The 14,885-nt window shown below is 34.3% G+C and overlaps 1 protein-coding gene across 1 annotated transcript; it reads left to right on the top strand.

Moving 5' to 3' along the window:
* The first annotated feature begins 3,189 nt into the window (after window positions 1–3,189).
* Window positions 3,190–13,051, top strand: LOC133196206 (cyclic nucleotide-binding domain-containing protein 2-like). The gene is made up of 17 exons (XM_061332121.1): window positions 3,190–3,687; window positions 4,021–4,091; window positions 4,506–4,623; window positions 5,016–5,084; window positions 5,173–5,261; window positions 8,054–8,216; window positions 8,347–8,430; window positions 8,526–8,590; window positions 8,675–8,755; window positions 8,888–8,948; window positions 9,043–9,190; window positions 9,292–9,395; window positions 11,284–11,365; window positions 11,975–12,060; window positions 12,185–12,268; window positions 12,573–12,707; window positions 12,897–13,051. Exons 1-17 carry the CDS (start codon window positions 3,190–3,192, stop codon window positions 13,047–13,049), a joined length of 2,091 nt encoding a protein of 696 aa, XP_061188105.1. The 3' UTR covers window positions 13,050–13,051.
* The last annotated feature ends 1,834 nt before the right edge of the window (window positions 13,052–14,885 follow it).

Below are 14,885 nucleotides of genomic sequence, written 5' to 3'. Positions count from 1 at the left end.
TGATAATACTACCAAACATGTTTCAGTGCTATGTGAACTATGTTTTTCAAGTTAGTACATGTATTATAAAGTAGATGACCTAAAAAATATTGTTATTGACACACTTCATGAAAAAGATGTAGTTAACAAACAGTGATCAGTCTCATAAATCCAGTAAAGAATATGAATCATGAACAGGGTAAAAACACCAACCCCTTGAAATGAGAAGCAGGATCAGGTGCCCAGGAGTAAGCATCCTCTGTCGACTGGTCAAACCAATATGAAATATATTGGACAAAATACAACCCAACGATAGGTTGTATTTGCAAACAATGCATTATAACGACCTTAGAATTTGCAACAAAAAAAAACGCTTACTGTAAATGAGGTTTAAATCAACTTCTTTGTCAGTAGCCTGCCTCTGTTTAAAAACTGATCGTACTTGGAGCTTGTCCTTGTGTAATAAATCAATTTGGAGACTTAAACACCATATTCAGGTGATGTTGAAATATTACTACATATAAGGGAAGTTGAACGATGGAAAAGCTGAAGTCATCCCGTTTGTCATACAGTTTAGTCATTAGGCCATTCCAAGTTTTTTCTATGTTTAGCGTCCGTGTGCGCTTTGGTTTTTGACATCCCATATCAGAAAAAACAAACAGAATCAGGAGTCCTGAAATCGGTTATTCTGGTCAAAATCTTTGAATTCTGTTAATTTCTATAAATATTTGTCTACAGTATGTCATATTAGGAATATTTAAAGCATTTATTACCTCGGTTTTGCTAAGAATAGATCTTTCAACAAGGGAAATAGATTTATCAAATCAAATCTTTTGAATGACATCATTTTTACGACTATAAAGTCTGTGTTTTATTTTTTTGGTTTGTGTGTTTTTTGCGAATGGGTAGGTAGGTTTTTGAAAGATGGGTGGATGCTAAACAGAGAAAAAACTTGGAATGGCCTTAGTTGGCATTATCACCTATAGTCAGTAAAATATCCAGATATGAAATAGATGTAGCATACTCTGTGGTGTTTATTTCTCTGTCTAAATGTTAAAGGATGCAGCAAGAATTCTCTTTTCATCTATTTTCCATGAATGATGAAGTTAGGATTACATCATACATCTAATCTGCTTTTAACAGACGAGTAATAGTAACCAGGGCAAAGATTTTGGAACCACCTCTTTAATTAGCACAATTAAGAATTGAAGAGTTTCGTAAAATTAAAAAAAAATCGTGTCATTGAATACATTATGCTTGTAGTCTCACCTGCTATAGTCCAGTCAATTTTAATATCCTCCAACATCAAACTACATGTGATTGCATTAGAATATTTTTGTTATACATAAACTCAGAATGCAAAAATAAATGTGATAAAAAATCTAACAAAATCGGATAAGTGGAAAGCATTATTATTGGGCTCCATAAATTTTATATGAAAATTATTTTAGAAAAGGAGCATAACTTGTCATTATAGTAAATTTTGGTTAAAATCTACCGTGAAGAAAGAGGAAGTGACTTGAACGGTTTTAAATTTTGTTTTTTTTTTCATATACATGTACAAAACTGATACCTTTAGTACAGTTGTTGCCTTTGTAGCAACTAGCAACGTTTATAGTGTTGGTTCAACCTATCTTTCTATCTACTGGATCAATTAAGTCTCATTGTTTCACGTTCAATCTCTATGTTGCAAATTCATGCATGATATGTAATAGTATGGATGTTTGATATGTTATAGTATGGATGGTTGAAGAAATGCATTTTTATGTCGTAAGGAATTTTAAAGCCAGACAATTTTAACGTGAATTTCTCTCACCAATTTGTACCATTTTATGAAGTTAGATAAAAGTAATCTTGAAAAGTTATATTAAACCACTTGATTTAAAGAGGGAAATGCTCCTACAGGCGCGGATCCAGGACAAGCAAAACCAAAAATAAAAACAACCTAAAATGCATTTCACAAACATGAAAAACACCTATTTCGTGGTGGTGATGGTGGGATCCACGTTTTCTTGGGGGGGGGGGGGGGGGTTGTCCAAAGCCATTTTTTATTTGCTTCAGTATATACTTTTAATAACTCTGCAAATTCCAGGGTGGAGCCGGAACCCCCCCCCCCCCCGATCTGCGCATGCCCTCTGCGAACAAACAACGTTAAAACTTGTAAACGCTCTGCTGTAATAGAGAGTCAAAAAATGGACAATTTTAATTCTTTTTAAAGTCATATATTGCGTATTTTTTAGTTCAGACTAACTAAAATTAAAAAAGATCTTTCTATTTGTTTTATTACTCTATATAAAGATATAGGTCTTTCCTGTAAATTACGCAATTTAAATCAATCTCGTTTCAAAGATATAGAAATTTAAAACAATAACCGATTTATTTACCGACTCCGCATTTAATTAACAGACACAGTTTAAAATCAATTTAACTATGGAAACATGAGGTTATTCAAGTTCAAAATCGGCGAAAATTTTAATTTGAACGTAAATAACATATATCATGTTTATCTACACTCAATGTCGTATTTTTATTTTTTTAGCTCAGATACGCCATATAGGGCCTATAGCTTTAAATCTTCATCTACACCAGGACTATGACCATAGAGTGTCTTTTCTTTATAGTTATGCATACCGTGATAAAGAATAAACTGTACGTCTTCTGTATTGATTTTTCTCACGAGAAGTGGCTATCCTGGTAAACGAAAGGAAACAAATAAGACAGGAAAAATAAACCAAAAACAATCGAGAACGCTCTTTGAAAAATTTAAACGGAATGAAAGCAAGAGTTAGATAGATTACGAAAGTGTCAATACATTTTTCGTTTACTATGCCACCACTCTGCCAAGTTCAATTTAAGTCCGATAAAAAGAGAGATTAAACACGATATTCATTGATAAACGTTTCTATTTGATGTATCGAACTATTCAGAAGGGAATCTGTTATTTCTTAGAGATAAAGATTGAACAATACCGTCACTCTCCCGAGTAACTCGACCATTCTTCTTATAAATGACCAATAAATCTGTTCCATGGTTTGTATAATGCCTAACCTCTCCACAAAATACCACCATGTTTACTTATCAAAACGAGAAAGTCTTTATCTAGTATCCGTAATTACGTCTTAAATAAAAGAAACATATGTAACAGAAAGTCTGTGATTCTGCTGAGTGTTAGTCTGTTTTTGTTGGAAGAATCCACAAATTTGTTCAGTTATGGATAACTCGATTGAAGAGGATCGTCTGTTGACATCTACTCCGATTCAGAGTCTGGATGTGCCACATCTTCTGGATCCGGGTGAGAATCTTTCAGATAGCAAAAGCGATGATCGGGACACGCCGGACTTTGTCGTCAGACTTGGCACTTCCTTGGCCAGATCAGAGGCAGAGTCACAGTACAAACTTCTGCTAAAAGAATTCTCACTAAGACCCTTGGAATCACAAAAGAATCCCAAACAGCAGTCATCTATAAACTCTGGCACAACCAGTATCAGGAGCTCCGGTCGTGTTTCACCGGTTCGACGTCGGAGCTCCGTCATTTCAATCGGTAACGAACATCGCCGAAGTTCTGTGACGTCAGTGACTGGGGAGCAGCATCTTCGGATGTTGAGTCGAGGTCTTGGTCGTCTGCAGAGGAGGAGGCGGATGTCAACTAAAGGTCTACTGTTCCCTCCCTTGCCTTCACCAAAAGAGGATCTCTCTCCACGGGAACCGGTTAGTTCTCCATCTGTCCTTTTGTTTAATCTTGGTTGATGGATAAAGAGATAAGAACAAAATAAAATTTCATTTCCCTGTGAAAAAAATTCCACAAGATTTCATGCCAGATTTCTTTATTTGCAGAACTACGTACCGGAGAAGGTTATAATTTCATTCACCTTGAGTGCGACTGCCTAGATTGCACATATTTTAATTTGCACATTTTTTTTAATTATTTCTTAAGTATATTTTATGTCCTTTCTAATGTTTAATCTGTTCTTTGTTATATCATTTCAATATTTTCTGACATATTGGTAACTGGTATTCATAGTTTTATAATACACATTCTAGTCCATTGTCAAATTCAGAAGAATCGCCAGAAGTGTCCTGATTGTATCCGGGATATGGATATGGTTAAAGAGGTAAATATCACAGTCCCACCCCACCCCTTTATATTCATAATTTAAACTGTACATGAACTGTTATTCGCGATATGTCGGTATCCACGACTTTTACAATAATACACAACTAAATTGATGGTTCGCTACAAGAAATATTCACGAGTAAAAGAAGGTCGTGAAGTCGCACACGAATACGTTGGTGTACATTGTGCATGTAGAACAATGCTTCCAGACCTTGCCCCATTAAAGGTGGGCGACATATAAAAAAAGTAATTACATAAAGACCATCTTCCCGAGTCAAGGGTATCTGATCCACTCCGCTTCACATTAATATGATTAATAAAGGCAAAATATAATTAAATGTCATAATGAGAATATTGTCTTATTTTTTTAACAACCCAGTAAATAGAAAATCTTTGAATGGGACTTTTGCAGATACACTCTAAAACCCAACACCAGTGACTGGTCGTTTATGGAGATGTACATCCATTTACGGGATGACATGAACCAAGTCTTGGCATTCAATCCCAATACATACGGGAAATTTGAACCAGTAAGTGTTACATAAAAACTTAACAACCAATTGAATCAAACACATTAAATCATTTACAAGTTAATAGATTAGATATTAAATACTTCTAGTTTAACACCAGTACAAAGAGCTGCAAAACTGCCACAACCTTCTCTGGTAATGCTACTGTCAAAATGTGAAATATGTATTAAATGAGAATTTAAGAGCTATCGTAAATGAAGACATTTCGTTAAGAACAAATTGTGAACATCACCTGTAAGTCTCAAAGTAGCCCATAATTACATTGTTACTTCAAGTCTGCAAGTATACAACTGTACAAAGGTATAAGCGCAACACCGGATAAAGTGTCAAATTTATTTCAAAAACTGACTCGAAAATAAAAGCCTTACATTTTTTCTTTCTATCAAATGTAGCTAAGAGACAAGTTAAAAGAGCTGCTCTCCATACCTAAAGAACGAAGGACTCTCCAGAACATTCAAGTGGTGAGTGCAGATTTTTATAAATGGCTCATTTAATAAAGTTGCCTAAAATTACGTAAGACGGTACCTATAATGGGTTTTTATTTGACAGATAATGGCTCTAATGAGGGACAACGCCTCCTTTCAGGACTACCCCGTACACACACAGATACAACTAGCCCGCTGTATGCAGTACCAAAGGTGGGAAAATTGTTATTTCCCCTTAAATTCCGGGCTTTTTGGAAGCATAAACAAGAAGGAATAAGAGAATAAATAATGCAAGGGAAACTAGATGTGTCGTTATCGACATGAATGACCCTGCAAGCAGCCAAAATTTCAAATTCAATATTTAGATTTAAATTTGTATTCGAACTTGACCCATATTTTCTGGTAAAATACCTGCATATGCAGTTACAACATTTTACATACACCCCTAAAAAAGTTAGAGAGCAGACCTGAAAATTTCTTATTTTTTCTATGTTCAAGAGGGATAACTCTGTCAAAAATCATCGGACCACGACCAAATTCAATAGATCTGACCTCTATTTTCTGGTAAAATTAAGGCACATACAATTTCAGCCTTATACATACAACACTACAAAAAGTTAGAGAGCAGAAACTAAAAATTGCTCATCTTTTCTAAGTTCAAGAGGGATAACTCTGTCAAAAATCATCGAACCATGACCAAATTCGAACGTGACCTGTATTTTCGGGTAAAATACCTACATATGCAATTTCAACCTTATACATACATCCCTACAAAAGTTAGAGAGCGGAAACTGAAAATTTATTTTTTCCTGAGTTCAAGAGGGATAACTCTGTCAAAAATCATCGGACCATGACCTAATTCGTCGTTGACCTGCGTATTCCTAAGACGTATCCATATGTAAAATTTGAGTTGAATGTGTGCAACTGTTGCAGAGATAACGGAAAGTGAATTATGACAGAATGACGGAGGACGGAACAGGGTAACGCTATATGCCCCGGCCATTTTATGGCGGGGGCATAAAAACTACAGTTAATCTAACAATGTTATTTTTTCCCGTGTGGAGCAGGTAAAAGAAATTAAGAAACTAAAGAAAAACAAGCAAACTCAAAGAATTGTGGTCCCCCGCTTCCGATGTCTTAGTGGATGCGATGGCATTATTTATGACATATAGTAGCTGTCTTGGTCAAACTTCAAGGTCAAAGTCAAGGGGTCAAAATTATAGTACATTTGGAAAGGTCTTGCCACAGGTAATACCGGATATACATGTCAAATATGAAAGATCTCTTCTTAATCAAAAGTTATAAGGAAAGATTAAATTTTTGAATAGTATGTCAATTTTCAAGGTCCAGATCAAAACTATAGTACATTTGGAAAGGTGTTATCACAGGTAATGTACTTGTGTAATATGAAAGCTCTACCTTTTCTCGTTCAAATTTTATAACCAATTTAAAGTATTGTTAATTTTTTTGAAAAGTAGGTCTAACTTCAAGGTCAAGGTCACGGGGTCAAATTCATAGCATATTTGGAAAGGTCTTGTCACAGGTAATGTACATGTCAAATATGTAAGACCTATCTCTTCTTAATCAAAAGTTGTAAGCAAAGATTAAATTTTTGAAAAGTAGGTCAAACTCCAAGGTCAAGGTCATGGGGTCAAAAGTCATAGTACATTTAGGAATGTCTTGTCACGGGTAATATACACGTTTGATATATGAAAGCTCAATCCTTTCTCATTCAAATGTTATGACCAATTTAAAGTAATGTTAAAACTTTTGAAAAGTAGGTCAAACTTCAAGGTCAAAGGTCACGGGGTCAAAAATCAAAGTATATTTAGAAAGGTCTTGCCACAGGTAATGTGCATGTGAAATATGAAAGCACTATCTCTTCTCATTTAAAAGTTATGACCAAGGTTAAAGTTTTTGTGACAGACGGACAGACTGACAGACGAATGAGATTTAATGTCCCCTCGCTTTCGTGAAAGCGGGGGACAAAAAGAATAATAAGGAAAATTGTGTGTTGCAGAAACATTTCTCTGTATCTAGAAGGACTTCTAAATACCCTCCACGCATACTTCGTATTGTGTATGTTGAGAAGGAAGCTAGCACAATAAAATTTGAATAGTATAAGTATTTTGAAAGATGTAGACATGCAACTAGCGCGTGACAATAAATAAAGCTGTGGCCCTAATTACATTTGAATCATTGGGATGGAGATAATTAACAGTAACATGGGAAAAATTATAGTTTAAATGTACATCGAATTTTAACAAAATGTATTGCACATAAAATGATAGTTTTAACTTCATATCAGCAGAGATTCTATTTCATTACGTTTCCATTGTCGGGAGGGGGGTTCAAACCAGCTGTTCCAGGCTCATTCCACTGTAGCTTCAAGCCCTACCTGGACAAAACTTAAAGGTTTTGCATCTAGGGTTGCATACTTTTAGACAAGCTTTGGATGTTGGATGTGACTTACATTTTATGGACGAGTGACCATGTTAAAGATTTGGGAATTAAAATATTCCACCTCCCTAGAGCAAATGTATGATACATGTATATCTGGGATTTTGCAAGCTGGATTTGACCCACATTTTCTGACTGAGTGACCAGGTTAGTAACAGGCAAGTAACTGCAAACCCTACCTGGATCAAACTTATGTAAATGTTGCATCTAGGGATGCACAGATTAATTTGTTTAGTCTGGAACTTGCCTTACTTAATAACATTCGTTGATGTGAACTATGTTATCATTGATTACCTCTGTTTTAACAATAAATAAATCCACCTTAAGGCAGTTAAATTGAGACAGGTTTAATTGTTTGCAAAAGCAAGAACTGTCTTTTCAAAACAGAGGTTCAAAAAGCTACTCACAATGCAAAACTTACAACTGTTATCCTTCAATTGACAACAACATACCTGTATTTCTTTTAATCAATCTTTGTTTTCTTTTACATGGAATCAGAAATGAACGTGTAGTTCGTATCATTTACATGAATAATATATCTTCAGTTACGAGGCACGTCGAGTGATTCTGAAACAGGGCCACCCTCCCTCCATGTTCTACATCATGTTGACAGGCACAGCCATGGTGAACATCCTGGACGAAGACCCAAGAACAGGAAACAAATTCGTGCGAACCGTTCACGAACTCAGCGGCGGGGACACGTTTGGGGTAGTCTTTCATAATGAAAAAAACTTTCATTCAAAATTTTGGCATTTTATTTGTGAAATCTGAAGGAAGTATAGGATGTGATTTTATTTTGAAACCAATATTGATCTGCAGTTCATTGGTCTATTTAAAGGAGATCTCTTTGATACACGGGGGACTCCGAACAGCCTCCATCATCTGTAAAACAACGTGCGAGTTTCTAGTCGTTTTGAAAGAGGTATGAAAATCATTCATTCTTCAACTGATTATTACTGTGTATTAATTTTATATTTAAACTAAACTGGGGTTTACTTGATTTGCTCGATTTTAAAGGATTTCGATGTCATAATCAAAGAGCCACTTCGAAAACAGAGAGAACAAAACGTAGAATTCTGCAAGTAAGAAAAAAAAATCAATTTTCAATCAAAAGTTTGAGAACATTTGTTGCCTCTAAGTACATCAAAATTAAAAACCCATTTTAGATCACTGATGTTGTTCAAAGATTTCCCTTGCGACAAAGCTTTCCAGCACAACACAAGCCAGTTTTTCTACCAGTATTTCAAGTTAGTAACTGTTGTGTACTTACACCAAAAATTTGCTTTATGAAAATAATAAAGCAAAATGAAGAAATGATAATGGTAAAAAAGGAAAGAAAGCAAGAGAAAATGTAAGATAACTAAAATGAACATTTTCAGACCTGATGACGTGATTGTCAGAGACAGTCTGGAAAGTAAATACATCATCGTCGTTAAAGCGGTAAGAGACAAAATAAATGCACTCTGTCTTTTATGTGGACAAGAAAACAATGAAAATTAATTTTCTTAAAAATCCTTTCTTTTTTGGAATAAAGGGAAAATGTAAAATCGTGAGCGATTTCCAAAGCCGGAAATCGGACACACGCCCAGACAGAATTAGAAAGATGTTTGCCCCCGAGGTGGAAGAGGCGTTTCCCTTGTATACAACTATGAAGAAGATACACGCAATGGACTCTTGTCCAAGTAAGAGTGTCTAAGGCACTTACTAGTATTTGAAGGAAAAAAGAAGACACTGTAATAACAACATAACAGACTGGAATACTAGATTATAGTTTATTTCGTAGGAACAGATAACAAAACCAGTTCCAAAGACAAGTTTCGGATTGGGTTATTGACGGGTACGATAGATAGAGACAAACTGGTGAGCAGCGTGTCAGCCCGGGTGTCGGTACGTATTAGATAAGATTTATTGATACCAATTTGGTATCTACGTATTCGTGTACGACTGCATAGAATGGTCCGGGTATGAGAGATAAAGAGATGCTGATGAAAGTGCATCGGTACATGGTATCAGGTTGGCAAAACACACACACACACACACACACACACACACACACAACGGGAAATACTCATATTTTCAAGGACGGTAGGAAATACTTGTAATTACCGGGAATTACTGTAAATAAGAAATAGCTACATATTTCATAATTTTAATCATATTTGTTGGGACATAAACATGTAGAACACCTTATTGGCTCTCGACCTGGTATCACTGTCCCTACATAAAAATTTCTGGTTTCCAAGTAATTTATATACCAGACATGAGGTTCATTTGATTCATGCTAAAGTCAGATGTAGTCTATAAAGGTCCATGAAATAAACCCAAAAGAGCCCAATTGGGTTTTTTTGTAACTAAAGAAGGATTGAAGAAAATTGTTAAATGTAGAGTATGGTGTAAACATGAAAACTAAAGAGAGGCCTTTCAGTTCTACTCAAGGTAATTATCTCTCAAAACAGGAGCACAAAACTGTCCAGAGCAATTTGTTAAAAACAACATGATCGATTGTAATAACTACAGTGTTCATACATGTAGAAGGATTACACCAAGTTTGTTTAATTCTTGGATTTATTTATTAATAAACTTATTAATTTACAAAACTGAAAAGAAACGAATTGGAAAAATTTCATTTTTTGTTTTCAATATACAGCCAAGGAAATGGGTACTGCTTCAGAATGCTTATTGGTAGGAGTCCTGGAGTAGTGATACATTCTGAATATATTAAATTGCAGCTTGAGACATATTCAATATTATTCATCTTCTGTATTTATGTTTATTTTATTTCTGAATTTTTTTGAAGATTGAATGAATTAAAGAAATAAAAGACTAGCTTTTCTATTTCCCAAGATTTCCCAGTTATAGAAAATCCCCGGGACTGGAAATACCGGTATTTACCACAGGTAATTCCCACCACTGGTATTTTCCGGGCAACTCTGCATTGTATATTTGGGTTATTGACAAACACAATATAATGGAGAGAAACTGGTGAGCAGTGTGTTAGCACGATATCGGTACGTAAACGGATTGAATTAAAATTATTGATGGGGACAACAGAAAGAGAGATGCTTGTGAGTAGTGTGTCATTCCGGGTGTGGCTACTTAAACGGATTTGGTTATTGATGGGTACGATAGAGAGAAGCTGGTGGACTGTGTGTGAGTCAGGATATCGGTATATATACGGATTGGGTTATTGTTGGGTACGAAAGAGAGGATCCGGAGCTTGTGAGTAGTGTGTCATTCCGGGTGTTGTTACGTAAACGGATTGGGTTATTGATGGTACAGTAGAGAAACTGGTGAACAGTGTGTAAGTCCAGATATCAGTATATATACAAATTGGGTTATTGTTGGGTATAAAAGAGAGGAGCTTGTGAGTAGTTTGTCATTTTGAGTGTTGCTACGTAAACGGATTTGGTTATTGATAGGTATACGATAGAGAGAAGCTGGTGAACAGCGTGTGAGTCCGGATGTCGGTATATACATGTATACGGATCGGGTTATTGTTGGGTACGAAAGAGAGATGCTTGTGACCAAAGTGTCATTCCGGGTGTTGCTACGTAAACGGGTTAGGTTATTGATGGTATGATAGAGAAACTAGTGAACAGCGTGTGAGTCCGGATGTCGGTATATATACTGATTGGGTTATTTTTGTTTACGATAGAGAGAGGCTGGTGAACAGTGTGTCAACCCGGGGGTGTCGCTACGTATACGGAAGCCCAATGCAAATTAAACAATGTTTATAATGTGTATATAGAGTGTAACATCCAGCTTTCTTTTATAGATGTCAGAAAGTACCACAGAAAAAATGTCAACAACAGCTGACGACGAAATAAACCAGATGACACACAGAAGACATTCGGCTGGTAACACATTTATCAATATACGAACTTGTTGTATTCTGGTTTAGTCATAAATTGCTTAATTTCAGGAATATCAGCCTAGATTTCAATCATAAATATATACTAAATACAGATCGACATCATTTTTGGTCTAGAGATCTTCTTTTTTCAAATGCTTTACCTTCCTTTATCCATCTTACAAACAGTGAAACTGAAAATCGGACGGAAGACCTACTCGTTTCTTTGCAACGAGCTTTGCTCTAGTTATTATTTTTATAAGTAATGATCATGTAATGAATGGATTTCTACATACATGTGTTTTTCTTCATTTTGGGTGTAATTTTGTTTTTCGCCAAATGAAAAAAAGAAATCTTAGCACGTACCATATTACCAGCAAAATCTAAATAAAATTTATATGAATATAAAATATTTATGGAATTTTTTCAACTGTACAATTTTGGATTTTATCTATATAAAAAAAATCTGCGCATGTCCCCCCGAATGCTTCACTGTACCAGTATATCGTTTGAATGAAAACTGCAAAATATTGGCCATGTTGAGTATTCTATTTTATTCAAAATTGATATTTGGATAAAGCACTGTAACGAGTAAAAGAAAATGCGTAATTTTCAGATCCACATAGAAAATCCCAAAAGTCGGATCGCAGAACGATGTCCTCCAAACCACGGCTTATGGAAGAAATTCTGGATTGCGAAGAGGTACTGAATACTTGCATAAGTGCTTCTTCTAAGTATATATATATATATATATATATATATATATATATATATATATATATATATATATATATATATATATATATATAAAACTTATTGTTTCTAGGAGTACGTACAACGCAATAGATGTTCTGAGCCCCTCATCACGGCCTACGCCCAGATTTCAGAATTAAAGACGGGACAAGTCTTTGTATGTGAAATATATTAAATGTATTTAATACGGCAATTTGTATTGATGACTATTACCAAAATAGCTATATAGCAGTTTTAATCAGACGATCCCTTCTTATACATCCGAAGTTGCAATTAAGACTAAAAGAAGTGAGTTTGGTATTAATTATTTTAACATTTAGAAATCTCATATTTCTTCCTTTACAATTTCTAAAACATCTATATGATTGTCGGTAAAAGGAGGTCCAAAGTGGCACCAAAGAGAAGCATAACTTGCTATGTAATTGTATTTTATGTATTGTCCTATATTCTCTGTCTAACAGGGTTTGGAGTCTCTGATCTCCACCCCATCTACACAACTGAGTCTGGTCAGCGAGGGGGCGGAGTGTATCCTCATCTCCAAGCGTCTCTTCCTCAGGGAGGCTAATGTTAAAGTCTTAAGGATTGTCACTGACTTGGTAAGTGGGCATTATAACAGATACAGGGTCTTTCATATTGTATTAATTTTTAAAAGTTAAAAAAAGCCACAATCTTAAAAGTTTACTTTTCTTTTCCTTGGGCTATGTAATGAAAAAATGCTATGCCTGATTTCAGACTAATTTGCGAAGAAGATTTTACTATTCACAGAATATTTGTTTTTTTTTCAGGTACAAAATTACCCCTCCCACAACTACATAAAAAACCAGGTGTTTATTTATCGGAAATGGGTGCATTTTAAGGCTAATGTAGAAAAGGAAGTATTGACCAACATCCAAAGGAAAAACAAAGCTTGGATAGGTGGCGTTCCCGCAAAAACATAAGGATTTGCATGTTCATTTGGACTTCGTAACATTTTTATTTTAATGTAGAATGCCATTTTAGAGTTAACAACCGTACAGTATTAAATTGTTTTATCCTTAATAGTGTTGGGGTATTCCTGGTCGAATCGTCAATGCTGACTTGAACAGATCACTAAAGATCGTGAAAACACGATTTTTTTCTTCAGAAATAGTTTCTGCAAAAAATAATATGGGGTAGGTGAAAACTAGGTTTTCATGCCATATTACCTAATGATAAGATATACGTTAGTTCTTATTTTCTTTTTGTTAGTTTCTTTTTCATTTATTGAACTATACAAATAAGAAATCGTACTGACTTACTAATTAGGAAAAAAGCTTATACAAAAATGTCCGAGACTTGGGACCGTTGCAGTAAAATGTTTGGAAATTACCATAAAAATTGATCACACATTCACAGCCTTTGGCGAATGTTCAACATTAAAAAAAGAAAGAAACTTTGCAAAATATATAATTTTTAGGGGAAAAAAAGGTTTGAATCAGGAATTGGAACAGTTTTCGTCAGACTCCAAGAAAGGTGTCTGAGTCTTGTTTACCAAATACTTCGTCAAATGCTTCATGTGATATTAACTTGTTTGTAATGTTGAACTTTGTGAGATGGAGCTTTTATATTAGGCATCTATAAACTTTGTAAAATACTTGTAAGAAGGTACTTTTTCCTTATATTAAAATATTATTTCTATTACACTGATATTTGACCAAAATGTACTTGGACTTAAATCTGTAAAGAAAATATTGAAATTTTCACTTTTTATGAATTGTCTCCTTATACAACCTCTTGAACAAAACAAGGGATGTTTTGTAGGAAGTTTTATGGTGGCATATTTCTGCCCCATGTGTGCAAGTTATTTTTTCTGTCAAATATGTCGACATGCAAGATAAATATGTTGACATGCAAGATAGTTATGTCAACATGCAACATAACTATGATGACATGCAAGAAAATTGTAATCAAATAAGAATTATAAAAAATCTTTAAAAAATCTCAAATACTGCCCACATGTGACTTCCTATATGCTAGATGCTACTTATTTATGTCGACATGCATTTTATTTATGTTAACATGCGAGATAAATATGTTGTTGACATGCAAGTTATTTATGTCAACATGCAACTTAGGTATGTTAACATGCTACTTATTTATGTCAACATGCAACTTATTTATGTCAACATGCAACTTAGTTATGTCAACTTGCAATTTGTTTATGTCAACATGCAACTTAGTTATGTTGACATGTGAGATAAATATGTTGACATGCAACTTAGTTATGTTTTATGTTGAGTAGCGGATATATATATATATATATATATATATATATATATATATATATATATATATATATATATATATATATATATATATATATATATATATAATTTTAAAGAACGTAATTATCCAAAAATTAAATCACAAATCGATGTAAAAGTCTGAAGACCTAGTAATGGCGAAAAAGTTTACAGTGACTATGATCGATTTGTGATTTAATTTTGGATATATGCTTTTTTAAATATGATCTATTTTCAAACTGATAAGATTTTGAATTAAATGATTGAATTTAAATGCAAAAGAAAGTATACACAATTTGAACATTTGTGTGAGCGTGCAGATTCGTTACTACCCAAGACACGTGTAATGAGACACCGTTCTGGTTTTTTTTTGTTTTTTTTTTTTTTAAGTTGATTTTAATGTTCAAAATTTATTCAAGAAAATGTTGCATTTTAAATTATTTTCTATAATATGAGGTGGACAACAAAGTATAAATTGAATTTCCTTAGATAAAATGTCCTGGCGAATCAGAA

This window comes from Saccostrea echinata, unplaced genomic scaffold (assembly GCF_033153115.1).
Source record: "Saccostrea echinata isolate AGI-Se365-2 ecotype Australia unplaced genomic scaffold, CSIRO_AGI_Sech_v1 ptg000030l, whole genome shotgun sequence".
Classification (NCBI taxonomy): domain Eukaryota; kingdom Metazoa; phylum Mollusca; class Bivalvia; order Ostreida; family Ostreidae; genus Saccostrea; species Saccostrea echinata.
Note: the sequence above shows the minus strand (reverse complement) of the source record. Positions and strands in the feature narration are given on the sequence as shown.